This window comes from Rhineura floridana, chromosome 7, assembly GCF_030035675.1.
Source record: "Rhineura floridana isolate rRhiFlo1 chromosome 7, rRhiFlo1.hap2, whole genome shotgun sequence".
NCBI classification, from domain to species: Eukaryota; Metazoa; Chordata; class Lepidosauria; order Squamata; family Rhineuridae; genus Rhineura; species Rhineura floridana.
In genome coordinates this window covers 140,004,844-140,021,357 of record NC_084486.1, presented here as the reverse complement: position 1 = coordinate 140,021,357, position 16,514 = coordinate 140,004,844, and the positions used below count along the sequence as shown (strand labels likewise).

Here is a 16,514-nt window from a genome sequence, read left to right as displayed (position 1 = left end):
TACCTTTGGTAGCTCATGTGCTAGAATGGGCTCCCAGGTCTTTCCTCCCATGTTGGATCTGCAGGAGCCTGAAGGACAGAGGGCAAGAAGCTGCAGTCTTTGGGGAAAGAGAAATATGGAGGTTTTTTAAAAAAGTAGTCACAGTAGCTCAGGGGAGCCAATGTGCTACCCTCCAGATGTTAAACTCCAACTCCATTCATCCCTGACCATTGCCCATACTAGCTAGGACTGATGGGAATTCTAGTCCAACAACATCCAGATGCTGGCTGCTCCTACAGTAGGTACTTCCCCTGCAGTGTGAACTGGGCTTTAAAACTTGTCTTGCACATGTACATGCCTGCAGTTTGAATGCTAGATTAGCCCTCAGTCTTACCTCTCCCCTTCTATGTCAGATGGGCTACATCTCTGGGATTTATTTTAAGGGGTATGTATGCAAATAATGTGCTCGTCCTTTGTTTTACACACAGACACCAGCACAACAATAGCTGCAAAACTGTTTCACACAGTGGGGTAGGAGGGGCGATGGCATAGATGCTAGCCAATAGGTGCCCACCAAAGCCAGCATCTCCCTGGTTCAGTCTGAAATATCAAAAGCCTGTAGAACCTGTTTTGGCAGAGTTCCCTCCCTGCCTCCAGGACAGAAAAATGTACTATATGTTTTGAGGGCTGAGGTGGCTGTTTCGGACCCCCTCCACCAGTCTTAAAATGTTCTTCCTGTCTTGCCATTCTGCTCTTCTTCCAGTTCATTGCTGGAAGAGGTGAAGGAGCTGTATCTGGAGGGAGCCCATCAGAATGGGGAGATGATAGACCCGGACTTACAAACAGGACTTGGGGTGCTCTTCCACCTGAGCGGTGAATTTAACAGAGCGATAGACGCATTTAGTGCTGCCCTCACAGTTCGGCCTGAGGTAAGTTTTTACACTTTTACGTCACAGCCTTTTTACACTCTCACCTGTCTGCTGTCCTTTCTTGTAAAGCTGGGCTGCATCAACAAGCTGTCACTTCAGCCATTAATACTCTGATGCCTGAAACAGAAATGCTAATTGCAAGGAGAGTTCTGTTTTCAAGAAGTTTTATTCCTGTCCTATTTCTGGCCTGCCTGTCATTTTAGAGGAAGGGATCCATAGCTCCGAGACATGTTCTCATGTTCTATGCCGGTTAATGAAGAAGACAATTACATTTTTTTCTCCACCGGTCATTAATCTGATACTGCAGGCAACAAAAGTAGAAAGATGTCTGTACAAGGATTGTATCAATACAAGAAAACTGTCATTGTGTTGTCAGGATTATTCATTGTGGAACCGTCTAGGTGCAACCTTAGCAAACGGAGATCGAAGTGAGGAAGCTGTGGAAGCTTATACGAGGGCACTGGAAATCCAGCCTGGCTTCATCCGGTCCAGGTACAATTTAGGAATAAGCTGCATCAACCTAGGAGCGTACAGGTGAGCAATAATTCAGCCACTCTTTACATAGAGCAGTCAGTTCTTCCCATAATGCTGCTGTAGTGTAGCGTGAACAAGAGACAGAATCCAGAAGGGGGCCAAGCAAATAGGAAGAATGATTTCCAATGGCTGGGGTCAGTAGGGCAAAATTCACATCATACATTTAAAGTGCTACAGTTGCAGCTTCCCTCAAGGAACCCTGGGAAGTGTAATTTGATACGGGTGATGAGAGACCCTCACAGTGCTACAATTCCTAGAGTGGTTAAACAATCAATCCCTTTTTTCATGGAGCTCTGGGAATTGTAGCTCTGGGAGGGGAAAGGGGGTCCCCTGACAACTCTTAGCACCCTTAACAAACTAGGGTTCCCAGTATTCTTTGGGGAAAGACATCACTGTTTAAACTGGAATAATAGCACTTTAAATGTATGCTGTGATTGCAGCCTAAGTCACCAGAAGCAAGGAACAAACTTGGCCCCACCCAAATGGTGTAACCCCCCCCTTATCGTCTCAGTTAGTGTTTGCCACTTGGGCAACATTGTTGTTTTCCTTCCAGCTACACCAGAGGTGGAAAACCTGTGGCCTTCCAGATGTTGTTGGACTCCATTTCCCACCCAGCCCCAGCCAGGATGGTCAGTGGTCAAGAACCATGGGACTTGCAGTCTAACAACATCTAGAGGGCCACAGATTCCACGTCCCTCACCGTAACCCTGCCTACCATGCTGATGGCCATTTTCTAGTTTCCAGGATAAAGATTCCTTTCTTGAAAAAGAGGAAGGCTTTAACCGTTTTCTGAATACTTGAAAAGATGCTTGCCATGCACCTGGTTCCAGAGGTTCTCTCCTACAACGTTATCATATGGGATTCAAAGTAGAGCTTCTCTAGCAGATTTCCATGGGCATCTTGGCTCATGTACAGAGGGGCTCTTTATTAGATAACAGATAACAGAGCAGCCTTCCCTAACCTAAAGATGTTTAGACTACAGCTCCCATTAATCCCGGCTGGTTGGGGCTGATGGGAGTTCAAAACATCTGGAGGGCACCAGATGGGGGAGGGCTGAAATAAGGCATCACTTGCAGCAAGTGCTGTTTGCACTCCTGCCAGGCAGCAGATCCCCTACCTCCCACCAGATCCTCAGGCAAAGAGGCCTGCCCTCACATGGTACATTCAGCTCGTGACTAATTCTTTCTCTTCTTGGGGAAGGGCCATGAGCTTAGTGGTAGATCATCTGTCGTACATGCAGAATGTCCCAGGTTTCATCCCCAGCATCTCCAAGTAGGGCTGGGAGAGACTTCTGTCTGGAATCCTGGAGAGCTGCTGCCAGTTAGTGCACATAATACTGAGGTAGGTGGACCAATGGTCTGAGTCAGCATAAGGCAGCTTCCTGTGTTTCTTAGCCATTGCCAAACCTTGTCACAGATGCCTCTCTCTCTCTCTCTCTCTCTCCCCCCCCAACTGGGTGAAGGGTATGTAAACTTCTAAGTTCTCTTAGCATCTCCCATCAACAGAGGTCTCCAGCTATTTCCTAACCATTAGTTTGCCATTAAGGAAACATCTGTCAAATGTTCTGGGGTGTTAATAAGCAATGTAGTGGACAAAAGCAATGGCTAGCCAGCAGCCAGATCTGTATTATCAGCACTTGGAAAAGAAAGACAAAAAAAGGAGAAACACAGTGGTGGTGTTTCTTTATAGGGAAGCCACCCACTACCGAGTGCCTGTGATAGTCACACCAAAAGTTACAGATAGCGATTGCAGCTATGCTAGTCATATGCAGGGATGGGCAAGAATTTTGATTCAGTTCACATTCCAAGCCAAATTTGTCAAATTTGCATTTTCCAAAACAATATGAGAACCAAAACACAGTCATCCTTCAAAATCCGCACTTATTCAAATTTTGCAAAGCAGTTTGCCAACCACACAATTACAAAAATGCATATATTAGGGGACAGTATGGATAAAAACAACACACAAAAATGCATATGAGCAGAAATGGCTTGCAATATGTGTACATTAGTTAAAACTCCCTGCAAAAATGTGTTCATTAGGAGAAATTCACACTAAAATGCTGGAAATTTTTCATGAGGATTTTTTTTAAAATCCCAATTTGCTGCAGAAATGTGGAGAACAATTTAAGATGGGAAAAATTAGAAACTGAGAGAACCAAAATTGACAATCTTTCCACCCCAGTAATGTGTTGTCATGGGGCTTGCTTTGAGCTTCCCAAGGAGGTCTTCCCTTATTGTGGTGGAGCTATACATGCATACATCGGTACACATACAGAACCTCTTCCTACATGCTCTGAGTGCACAGTTAGTCCATGCAATCCCATGACTCCGTCATGGATTTGTTCAATGTCTAAACCACCACACACACCCACTCCACCCCCAGTAGCAGGAGAAAAAGAATGATTCTGAACATCAGAGGCAGCAGAAGGTCGCAAACCGCTTTCAATTCTCTCCAAAACTCTTTTCTGTCATCAGTATAAGAAATAATTTAGCAGAGCAGTCCTCAGCATAAGCTCTTGTCTGTCTACCAAGTTCACTAGGACTTACTTCCTAGCAAGTGTGTTTAGGATTGTAGCCTAAGTATCCCTTGGCAAAAAAAACAAAAAGAGGTGTCTTTAACTCAAAATGCGTGGGGTTGTATTTTCTTAGAGGGTGCTGTTAATATTTGTAAGCAGTTGGGCAATCCCAATCAGGGATGGAGAATCTGTGGCCCTTCAGATTTGGACTACAACCCCCATTATTCCTGTTGGTCGTTGGCTGGGGTCGACAGGCCACAGGTTGCCCATCTCGTTTTAAACAGATTGCCTTACTTGAGATGATTCTGGAAAGAAATGTAGAACAATGAGATTGCTAAAGATGATTCATTACAAAATTCTGCTTCAGATTCTGATTTTGCAAACTTTTTTAACTCCAGTTTTTACACATTTCATTCTCTTCTGCATCACAGAGAGGCAGTCAGCAATTTCCTCACGGCTCTCAATTTGCAACGAAAGAGCCGGAATCAGCAGCGCGTTCCTCACCCTGCTATTTCAGGTAATATCTGGGCAGCTCTCCGGATTGCTTTGTCTATGATGGACCAGCCGGAACTTTTTCAGGCTGCTAACGTGGGCGATCTGGATGTTCTACTAAAAGCTTTCAACATTGAACCCTGACACACACGCACACACACGCACCAAGCCCTCCCCCCTCCCCACAGAAGACAACGTGGACACTTCTCAGCAGAAAGGGTTCTGCGGGATTCCACCAGATCTCCAGAAAATTAAAAGCACAAAACCTTGTAAATATCACCTCGTTCAAGTCCAATGATGGATTTATGTTAACAGCTACTATGACGTAGATGGGAGTTGGACAAAACAATTTCACCTGAATGTTCCTTATGACATGTACCTGTACAGAGAAAATGTGTTTTAGGTATCATGCTACATATGCATTCGAGCACACACGCAAAAAGGTGTGGGGTAGCATTTCCTAAGGACTCCTGCTAGTCCATTGGATTCATGGCCCTTGATATACAGCATCAATGGGGAGGAGTGATGGCTTGCCACTCCTCATCAAGGTCCTTTCCCCATATATATGGCCATCAGTATGTGCATGTTAGAGTAGCTGTGCTTTTCCCATCAACATAGTGAGCTGGTAACCATCTAGGGCATAAAATTATGTTAATTGGATTCTAATTCTGGTGTCTGGATCCCATGAAGCACTCCAAAGCAGAGCTCTCATGAGATTCAAGAATTCTACGCATTTGCAGGTCAAATATGTTGTGCAAGCATCAGTTGCAATTTGCACTAGAGGTTGCGGTTTGCATGAGTAGGGCTGGCCCTAACTGTTTGGGCTCTCTGGATGGGTACCTGAGTACACTTCCACCCCTTTCTGGATCCATACCCTGCCTCTCAAAACCCCTTTTTTCCAAGAGAACCGGTTGCTGAGGTTTAGCCTTCCACCATCTGTTTCCAGTTATTCCGCGGTAATGTTGTGGTGGAAAGCAGTGCTGTTACCTAGAAATGCTGGAATGTACTTGAAATCACTACTGAGATGTACCCAAAGTGGCTAGGGAATGTTTTATGCAGTTGCTAGGTCACTGCCACACATGCTTCCTTCCCCTCCATCAAACAATGGACATTCAAGTGTCTAGCTTGAATGCAGACATGATGGCTACAAGGCAAAGACAACGGGTCTTCAGCAGCTGGCTGCTTAGTGCTGTGGACAGATGTCCATTGTGCCCACCAAGTGTTGTTTTGAGCAGAGCTCACAACATGAGTAGGCTCTGTGAACATATGCACTTTAATCTAGCCCCCCCCCGATTTACGAGAGGTGAAGCAGAAATGTGGTGTACTTTTTACACTTTGACTTTTAGAGTGAATGATTATGCAGATTCAGCCATCTTGCCGTAAAGGACCACTAAGGAGTCCTTGACACAAGCCAGAGCTTTTAAAAATGCAAATAGAAGTAATAAATTACAGTTGAGAACTGAGAGGATGTTGCACGGGTATTAATAGGAGGCAAATGTCAGCGATGAAAGGACAGGCATCTGTTCTGTACCTCCTGTGCCAGAAAATGAGCAGATGGGTGTGCAGATCCTGCTTTAGCAAAATGTTTGAGCTGATGCTAAGTTTCGAGGCCGGATTGAAAAAATCCCCCTCATCCTTGATGGGTATGCGATCAGACTCTGAAATCTTCATTCAGTTCTTGAAGCCAAGGCCATCAGGAAATAAGCAAGCCCCATTTAGATGAATGGGGGTTGCACATGAGCACAGGGGGCTCTTGATTTCAGTGGGACTCACATGGGAGAATTTCCTGATCCATTGAGTGTTATGGTAATAAAGTGCCTCAAGGACCCCCCCCCCCCTTATTGATTTCAGAAGACAAAAAAGTGCTGGATTTTTAAGATGAAGCTAGACACTTGAATGGAATGTTAAGTACTATGGATGCAGGTGAATGCACAGGGGAATCATATCTATCCAAGATGGATCAGGATGTATTGATAATTTCATTTTTTTTTAAGTACTAATATTTGTAATTTTCTTTTTTTAAAAAAATAGCAAACAAAAGCAATCATATTAAAAGGGTATGCAGCGTTTCATACATAGGAATGTTAAACACAGGGTATTGATTGGCATTCTTGAAGCCTGACTTGTGCTTGCTTATCAGTGCTGATGTAAAATGTTATGTTGCATTGGCTTGGCAAACAGTGCATTCTCAAACCTCATGCTAAACATTGATGTGCTGGCATAGCCAAAGTGAAGAACGATGTTCTTTTAAATAATCACCCAGAACTGTGTCCATAAAGATTACCTTGCAGCTGTAAATCATGTGTGGGAAACCTTTGGCCCTCTATATCTTGCTGAACTACATCTCCCATTATTCCTGGCCACGCTTGCGGGGGCTGATGGGACTTATAGTTTAATAGACTTCTGAGGAAGCTTAGCAGTCATGGAATAAGAGGAGAGGTCCTCTTGTGGATAAGGAATTGGTTAAGAAGCAGAAAGCAGAGAGTAGGAATAAACGGACAGTTCTCCCAATGGAGGGCTGTAGAAAGTGGAGTCCCTCAAGGATCGGTATTGGGACCTGTACTTTTCAACTTGTTCATTAATGACCTAGAATTAGGAGTGAGCAATGAAGTGGCCAAGTTTGCTGACGACACTAAATTGTTCAGGGCTGTTAAAACAAAAAGGGATTGCGAAGAGCTCCAAAAAGACCTCTCCAAACTGAGTGAATGGGCGGAAAAATGGCAAATGCAATTCAATATAAACAAGTGTACAATTATGCATATTGGAGCAAAAAATCTTAATTTCACATATATGCTCATGGGGTCTGAACTGGCGGTGACCGACCAGGAGAGAGACCTCGGGGTTGTAGTGGACAGCATGATGAAAATGTCGACCCAGTGTGCGGCAGCTGAGAAAAAGGCAAATTCCATGCTAGCGATAATTAGGAAAGGTATTGAAAATAAAACAGCCGATATCATAATGCCGTTGTATAAATCTATGGTGCGGCCGCATTTGGAATAGTGTGTACAGTTCTGGTCGCCTCATCTCAAAAAGGATATTATAGAGTTGGAAAAGGTTCAGAAGAGGGCAACCAGAATGATCAAGGGGATGGAGCAACTCCCTTACGAGGAAAGGTTGCAGCATTTGGGGCTTTTTAGTTTAGAGAAAAGGCGGGTCAGAGGAGACATGATAGAAGTGTATAAAATTATGCATGGCATTGAGAAAGTGGATAGAGAAAAGTTCTTCTCCCTCTCTCATAATACTAGAACTCGTGGACATTCAAAGAAGCTGAATGTTGGAAGATTCAGGACAGACAAAAGGAAGTACTTCTTTACTCAGCGTATAGTTAAACTATGGAATTTGCTCCCACAAGATGCAGTAATGGCCACCAGCTTGGATGGCTTTAAAAGAAGATTAGACAAATTCATGGAGGACAGGGCTATCAATGGCTACTAGCCATGATGGCTGTGCTGTGCCACCCTAGTCAGAGGCAGCATGCTTCTGAAAACCAGTTGCCGGAAGCCTCAGGAGGGGAGAGTGTTCTTGCACTCGGGTCCTGCTTGCGGGCTTCCCCCAGGCACCTGGTTGGCCACTGTGAGAACAGGATGCTGGACTAGATGGGCCACTGGCCTGATCCAGCAGGCTCTTCTTATGTTCTTATGTTCTTAATAGCATATGGAGGGCCAAAGGTTCCCCACTTCTGCTCTAAAATTTAAGGCACCTTAAAAATTGCCTTGCTCAATCGAACCAAAGGTTCATCTAGGTCAGAGCTGGGCAGAAGGTAGATCTAGATTTATTGGTTGAACTGGTGGTTTTAAGCAGATTGGCAAGGATTTTTGATTCCCAGTAGTTTAACAATGGAAACAACAAAATGACCTCTCCACTTCCAATAAATCATGCTGTTGAAATGAAGCAAGGTGGTGGTGGTACCAGGAGCAGATTTTTGTATGAAAGAACTGTGAGCTCAGCTTAGTTCTGGTACTCAGATTCCTCAGTTCAAAAAATTTAAGTGTATGTCTTTTGCTCCTGACCCCAGCTGGTACATCTCATAGTAAAAAAAGAAGGTGCTGCAAGTCTAAATCTGCCCTTCACTGATCTAGAAGCCACCACTTACAAGTCTATTTTTGTCATTAAGTGGCATATAAATTATTCTCCATCATCTCGGCCAGCACTCTTGTCTCCAACAGCAGCTCATTATATGCCCCTGGCAAGGTCATAAACAGGTTATGAAGCTGACAGCCTTCCCCAGTGCATGGCCCCAGCCGAAACGTATACTGCTTCAGAATGTGGAGGTGCCACTCAGTGTCATTGCTAAGAGGCATCCATAGACCTGCACACAAGGTCCCAGAAGTTGAGTGCCAAGGCAAATGTATTCTGAAAAAAGCAACTATTTAGTAGTAATAAGCTGAGATCTTTACAAAGCCAGCAATAAAATTTAGGATGTAAATGCTCCAATCCATCTTGCTATTCTCTCTCCGCATGCAGTGATGCTATAATACTATCAGTGCATATCTGGCGAAAACAGCCATTTATTTTTATAGCTTGCAAACAACACCTTTGTCGCATCTTTTATTGCTCACAAAGTCAACATACTCATTGTTCATTAGCAAGATTGAAAACTGTTTGGAATAGCTTGGTGTAGAACACTGGATTGGAGAGAGAAAGGAGACCCCTATGCAGAGGTTGGCAGTGCTTGAAGCCAGTGGGCACAATCCAGTAGGAATGGTGTCCTACGCCAGCCCCGTTGAAATAGACAACAGTTTGGGTCAAACGATGCATCATTTCAAGTAGCATCTACAGTCACACAAAGATGGTGGTGGTATTTCCAACAGTACCGAGAGGGGGGTTAACCTTTCCTTCCTGCCCTTGCGGTCCTGATGAAAACAGCTCCCCACCTCAAGCTGCTGTTCACTCAGGGTCAGGGAGAGGGTGAATGTGCCAATGGGGGTTTCTCTCCTTGAGTGAACAGCAGTTTTGGGGAGGGGTTTTTTTATGATAAAGGATTAACCCTCACTTCCACACACCATAATCCTGATTAAATTGTGGGACATTTATTGATAGTTGGCTTTTAAAAGATGCAAAATACAGATTAAGCATCGTGCATAGTTTAGTCCCTAGGAGGGATCTACTGCCAGTTTGGGGGAGGGCAGACTTTGCTCCTTCCACTAGGACCACTACAGCTGCTAGTTCTCTTCTGTCCTCTAAATGTCACAGTGTCATTGCGGTGCACTTGCAGAGGACAAGATGGAGAGCAGGTCTTCTTCCATCCCCATGTAAAGCATGTGCACACAGACACCCACTGCTCCTCGTGCGCACGACTGACACTGGAGATTCTTGCCCATATTTCATGTAACATAGGACGTCGCCTTGTATCTAGCGCTAGTGTTGTTTACAGCACTGAGGTGCCCTCCAAATGTTGCGGACCCCAACTCTGATCAGCCCCAACCAGCAAATAGAAGTAAAAAAACAAGGCCATGGTCAGAGATGTAGTGTACATGCACAGGGCATCACATTGGCTTCCCCTGGTCTACACCGAGTGGCAGCAGCTCTCGGGGGTTTCAGATGGGGGACACTCCCAGCCCTACCTGGAAATGTCAGAGACTAGACTGGAGACGTTCTGCATGCAAAATAGATGCTCTTTTATTGAGCTGTCCCTGTAAACTGTCGGACTGATGCATTAGCACAGCCCATCGCTGCTTCCCTTTCTACTCCATATCTACAAGAACACAGACTGAGGGTTCTGTCTCTGTGCGCAGGCTGGTTAGCATGAGGACCAAGCATCATGATGCGATTTCCCCCACTGAACCCTCCGATACTCTGCACCATTAAGTCTGCAGACAGGCAACCGATGTAAGAGAGTAAAAAAATGCCAAGTAATTAAATAAAGAAGCAATATTGGGCTAGACTGACAACAGTAGTCAGATTTGCTATAAAGCAGTACCCTATGTTTCTTCATAGCCCCAAAGGACCTAAACTATTTATAAATAAAAGGTTGGAGACTCTAGCAGCTGTTGCGCTCCTCCCAACTCAAGATGGATAAGAGAGAACAGGACCTCCACTAACCAACCTGGGGGCTGAGCTGTAATTGGCCTGCTGTGGGGTGGGGAGAGAACCGCTAGAGCCAGAATGCATCAGTACACATCACTGTCATGCTTTGTGAACTTTTCACTTTTAAGGAATACTTAGCAGCCCCTGTGCCAAGTGTCACATATAGATCCACCCTTGTGAATCAGTATCTGCAGCTTCCCATTATTCTGGCAGACCAGGTTGTTTTTTTAAAGGAGCCTCATTATTTCAACAGAGCCTTCTTTTTCTATGATTTCAAATGCTGTGTTTATTTTTAAAAAAAAAGCCCCAATTTCCTAAGCATTGGCTTTTGCCTCTTTCATTCAATAGACTATTTTTAGGGCTGGCTAAGAAAAAAAATACATTACATATGTATAATTTCATTACATATATATAATGTTTCAGTTAATAAATGTATATCTCTCTCTCTATATATCTATCTATCAAGCTTTTCTAATAGCAGTTGCAGTTTTGTAAAAATAAAGATTCTTTTGAAGAAACACGTATCCTCAGGTAGCTACGTATTGCATGCAGCTGTATTTAACACCGACCTTTAAAAAGCACACTACTGGTATAATGCATGTAACAAAGCAAGATACCTTTTAAGTGCTATGCATGATTCATGGGTTAACCAGTTATTAAGAGAGCAAAATCAATATGCCAAGCAGAAGTTCACTTTCATTAGATAACTGGATTTGAAATATATGCCAGGTTAGCTATATAAAGTCTTAAAAACGAGGGAATTGAATAATGTTACTTTGGCTGGAGTATAATAGCCCCATGGATGACAAGGAACACTCCTACAGCCTTCCCTGTCATTCCCCCCCCCTTGGGTAGCAACGTTTGGGAACCATTAAAACTGGAGGTGGGGAACTTGGTCCAGCCACTGGACCGGATTCTTACCTCCCCCTCCCCCCAAGGATCCAGACCGTGCCTGCAAATGGAGGCATGCTATCAGGCAAAGGCTCTGCAAGGGCCAACAGTCTGCTGAAGAGGAGGCGGGTCCATTAGGGCGAAGGGGGCACTGCCCTTCCAACCTGCATCCCTCAGCCAGCCCCCACATGCCTGCCTTCTTAGTTACTGCCAATCCAGCCACCGTCTGTCCTCCATAGTCTCAGTGGTGCCCTTGCAAAACTCAGCAATGAGGAGGATGAGGGCAACATTAGAATGAGTTGGCTCTGCCTGTCATTGGCTCTGGTGCTCCATCTGTCTTTGGCTCTGGCTCCGCCTACTGCTGGCTTCCCTGCCTTCCGCCCTACCAGTTCCAATGGTCCCCAGCCACCACTGGTCCACTGACCATTGGGGCTTGCAAAGCCACAGGGCTGCACAGCCCCCTGCCAACACTACTGTGCTGCATCTTTGCCTGCTTCACAGATGGATGGGTCTTAGCAAAACCGGTCTGGCAGAGGCCAAATGATGAGGCCTGCCAGGCCTAATTAGGGCCACTGGCCAGAGGTTCCCCACCGCTGTATGAAGCAGTGGTAAATTGCCTAGTATTAACATTTTTGCTGCCAGAGTGGGATGAGGGCGCTATTTGGGACCTCTTCCTTGCAGGCAGCAACATGCCTTGGACCAGCTCCACTCCACCTCTTGCAGGATTGCTACTCTTCTGCACGGCTCACAAATCAAGGCAGAAGATAAGACCACAGACTTTACAAATACCAAGACCAAAAAGACAGCCAGGAACAAAGGAAAACGAAAGTGGAATACAACCAGTCACTGCCAGCAATAGCTGGGGGGTGGGGGTGGGGGAGAGAGCAAGCCCTGGTGAGGCTAGGATTAATGAAGCCTGAGCAAGCTTTTTAGTTGGGCCTTTAACAGCTGCTTAATCGACAGCGATTTGCAGACTCATGACTGTGTTTAAGGCCCATGACAGGAAGTTGCTTTGTACCAGGCCAGATCATCTGTCCATGAGCCAAGACCCTCTCCAGATGTTCTCTCCTCACATGACTAGAGCCTTGTGGGAGGCAGAGTGAGGCTGTGCTCATTGGCCCCTGCCCCCACCATCACATCCTCACAAAGCCCCACCACGGTTGTGCATGGGAGATCCGAAGAGGGGAGCCTTCTGTCCACATGCAGGCTCCGTGTGAGATTTAGAGCCCTGATCACAGGAGGAGGAAACACTTAAAAAGGGCTTCAGCATGCCCACTGATTTGGGCAGTGGCTATCTGGAAGAGAGTGTCTCACAGATCGCCTGCTGTGTACTTGTAGGGATGTGGATAGCCCTCCTCCTCAACCTAGGCCAACACGGTGACTACCTGCCCTGGATCTGGCCGGAATCACTTCAAGGGCAGGGCTAATGTTTAATTAGGGTTGTGTGTTTTTTTAAATCCTAATTAAACATATGGATGGGAGGAGGGCAGGGGAAGATGCTGTATCTTCCTCCTTGACTGACCAGGAGCATGATGTGCGCGCGCATGTATTTCCAATTCTGTGGAATAGTCCTTTGCAAGCGGAGCACCCTGCACCCCACAGGATCAAATCCTCTGCTCATCAGCTATTGGGTGAAGGATTCAATCCTGCAGGGTGCTCCTTCAAGGGGGAGGGATGTCAGGCAGGAAGGAGAGTCAGGAGAGAGGGATAGGTTGGGTGGGAAAGCCACTTGCAAAGGTGATCCTGCACCCCACATCCAAAGGCATCCACCACCACGAAAGATGTGGCTGGCCTAGTAGGCCCCTCCTGTTCTCCTGGGCGTTTTCTTTCACTGCTTCTTCTTCCTGCCTGACAACTGGCTCCGACAGCCCTGGATTACTCTGGGTGGTCTAACCCATTGCAGTTTGGGACTATCTCTATCCAACCTGCGCAAGACATGGATCCCTGCAAACCAGCCTGATTCGGTTCAGGATTTGGCTGAATCCAACACACAGCTCTGTTTGTTCACTGAGTTACGGACCCTTCCCTTAGCTTCACCTCTTAATTCCTGCATATCAAACTGATGTTTATGGTATGCAAGCAGGCAGGTTGGCAATTTCTTGTTGCCAGACCAGAAAACAATGGAAAGCTGGATATGTGGTAATATCCAGCTCATAACTGAGGCCTTTGCATGTTGCCCCTGTTCACCTACCTCTTTTCACAGAGTAAGGATGTGCCCTGGAAGCCAGAGATACCCAACAACAGCTCCATCAGGCAGAAGGGAAAGGAAACTAATTTGCAGTTGGATTGTGGGGCCAGATTAACTATTAGGTTAAGTAGGGTAGACAAATAATCCAGGGCCAAACTGGTGCATGCAAAACACAAAGTTTCTGCTGTAGCCTAAATCTCTGTGAAAGTCATTGTGTATCTCGCACTCTTTTGCTTGGCTCCTTTGGAAAGCTTTTCCCTCAGCTTTAAATAAGGTTGCTGTTTCCTCCTATGGTGTCAGTGGAACAGCAGCCACATTTCCAAATGTAGAAAAATGTATTGTTTCTTTTAGCTTGCACAGACCGAAGAATACAGTTACCATACCGATCATACTGCGTACGAACCACTCATGTGTTTTAAAACTACATCTGAGTAGAGGCAGAGGAAGGAGTGTAACATAATAAGAGGATCCCCCAGAATATGGCAGACCCTCACGGTTCCATATCCATCAGTTCAGTGCCACAAAAACAGGAATGAGGTTAGCTTGCACCACATTTACATTATAAACTTAACTGCCATAGGTTTCTCCAAGACTGTGGGATTTGCAAGTTTTTCTTTACTATAATAAAGGCTCTAGGCCCCTTACTGATTATTTAGAGTGTGCGTGCATGAACCATGACAGCTAATCCAGCTCAAAATAGTTGTGTATAGACATGCTTGCCTTCTCCGGAGCCCATAAATCAACAACAGTTAACACCAATGAACTGTCAGCTACTTTGATGAGCATAGGAGAATCAGAGCGATAATCATTTTCATTGGCGATCACTCGTGGCTGAGTAAGATTGTCTTCCAAGATAAAGTCTTTAGCAGTGGGTCTGTAAATGACTGTGGAGGCCAATTCTGGATCCACACAGCCTCCCACAGTGAGGACATAGGTTTCCAGATGGAAGATGGTTGCGATGAGGATTTGCTTGATGAGCCTTCCACTTAGCTTGTTTGTCCCGTTCTCCCTGCATCCATGCTTCTTTGAAGTCCATAGCACCTTTAATGATAGCCGACCTCCATTTGGGTCATTCATGGGCGATAATATGAAGATATTAGAATGTATGAGCCAGGATTATTTTCGCATGAGAGAGAGAAGGGGTGGGGAAGCCCTGGTGTACGGGCCAGAGTGCCTTTGGATCTGGCCTGCAACTTCCTCTCCTCAGGCTGTGCTCACCTGGCAGTTAAGATTTACAAACCAAGCACCCCCTTCAGGCAAATGGGACTGTTTTTTCTAAGCCCAACTGGTGTACCCAGGTGGGATTTTCCAGGGTGGCAGCTGGGGAGAGGATTAACTCTTGCCTCCTAGCACACTACAACTGCTCCCCTCTCCACCTGAATCACACCCCTGTGCAATGGTTGGGCTTTTACCAAAGGATACGCCGAAGGATATGTAACTCTGTGTCAATGGCTGCCACAAAGTCATTTAAGCACAGAGAGAGTGCTCGTGTACCACAGAGAGGTGAGGGTTGAGGTCATAGGGCTTTTCCTATTAATATTCTCCTCCCCCTCCTGCAGGAGAAAAATAGTAAGTAAAAGCACGTGCACGTTCATTCATTGCTGCAGCATCCGGAATTGTATGGGAAGCAGCTATCACAGCTCCAACAGAGCTTTAGCATCTTCACAGACAAAATGTTTTCTTCCCACCCTCCATTGACACGTTCAGCTGCAAGTCATGGCCTGGTGCGGTAACCGAGTGATGTACACGTACGTGTGAATGAACCCTCAAGTCCCAGGTCTGCAAAACACAAATCCGTGGCTCAGATACATTTGAAAGACCTTGGCCTTAATATGCTTCCTCTTCCTCTGTTTGCATAATTTTCTCTATGTGCATCATGGGTTAACTGAAAATACTTCACTTTATGTTAGCAGCTTTTTAAAATAAATATCTGTACTATTTATCAACTGTAAATTTAGGGGAAATGTTTATAAATATATATATTTTATATATCAAGTATATAGATGAAACATAAGAGCATATATAGTTTTGAACAGAATCTTGTGCTGTCTCTGCCACACAATACTGAAAATCTGAAGCTGTATCTTGCACCAAGTTTGGGGCTTTTTAATTTAAAGCTCAAGTACCGCTAATAAGAGGACAACCTTACAATCTGCAGCTCATTTACATCTTGATGGAGAATTTATTTTGTAGAGGCACCAATCCTGCAAAGATTTACAAATTACTTGGAAGAACTGTTCCACATTTTGGGAGGGGTGGAGCTGTGAAAGTCACTGACCAAATGATCTTATTTCTCATGCAATCCTGTATCCTAATAGCAAACCCCTTCTCCAAGTGTGGATCTTTATATGACCAAAGTGGCATAAAAGAGGGAGGTATCAAAAGGGTTGGGGTAACCAAGACTTGTGGAAGTACAACAATATTGAGGGGGAAAGGGGGAGGGGAGGAACCCAAAATATAGCCCAATGAGGACTGAGCATTTTCAGTGGCTGCAGAATGCTGGACTGGCTATTGGAGAAAAAATTGAAGAGGGAAAGAAATGGAATGGTGTCTCCTGGAAAAGAGCATGGGCTGGCTGTACACACCCTACGCAGGAACATTTCACACGGCAACATTTTGTTGTAGGTCCTATTTGTAATTATACAATTAAAAAAAGACTCACTGGGCCCCTCTCTGGAAGATGCTCCCCATCTGGATCAAGGTACTGCCAGTTTCCTGCCCCAAATCCCCTTTCCTTGCTATTTATTTGCAGGAAACCACACTTCTGGGAGCAAGGAGGCAAAATTTTCAGTATGAAACAGGCAGGATCCTTGTCTGGACTGCAAACACATTCCAGATTGGGAGCCGATGGCTACTTTTTCAACTACTTTTTCACACACACCCCAATACAATCAGTGCGGGCTTCAATAGGTCTGCACACATGCCACACTTTCCTCTTCCATGACATGTGCACTGA

At 45.2% G+C, this 16,514-nt stretch overlaps 1 protein-coding gene across 4 annotated transcripts in view; it reads left to right on the top strand.

Annotated features, from left to right (window-relative positions):
* PEX5L (peroxisomal biogenesis factor 5 like) overlaps positions 1–5,176 on the top strand; it is a 94,861-nt gene extending 89,685 nt beyond the window's left edge. For all 4 annotated transcript variants that reach the window (XM_061634513.1, XM_061634512.1, XM_061634511.1 and 1 more), the window contains 3 exons: positions 743–908; positions 1,285–1,442; positions 4,392–5,176. In XM_061634513.1, coding sequence (XP_061490497.1) covers positions 743–908; positions 1,285–1,442; positions 4,392–4,596 — 529 coding nt within the window. In that variant the 3' untranslated portion in view covers positions 4,597–5,176. The remainder of the gene's footprint in view (positions 1–742; positions 909–1,284; positions 1,443–4,391) is intronic.
* Positions 5,177–16,514: the final 11,338 nt, after the last annotated feature.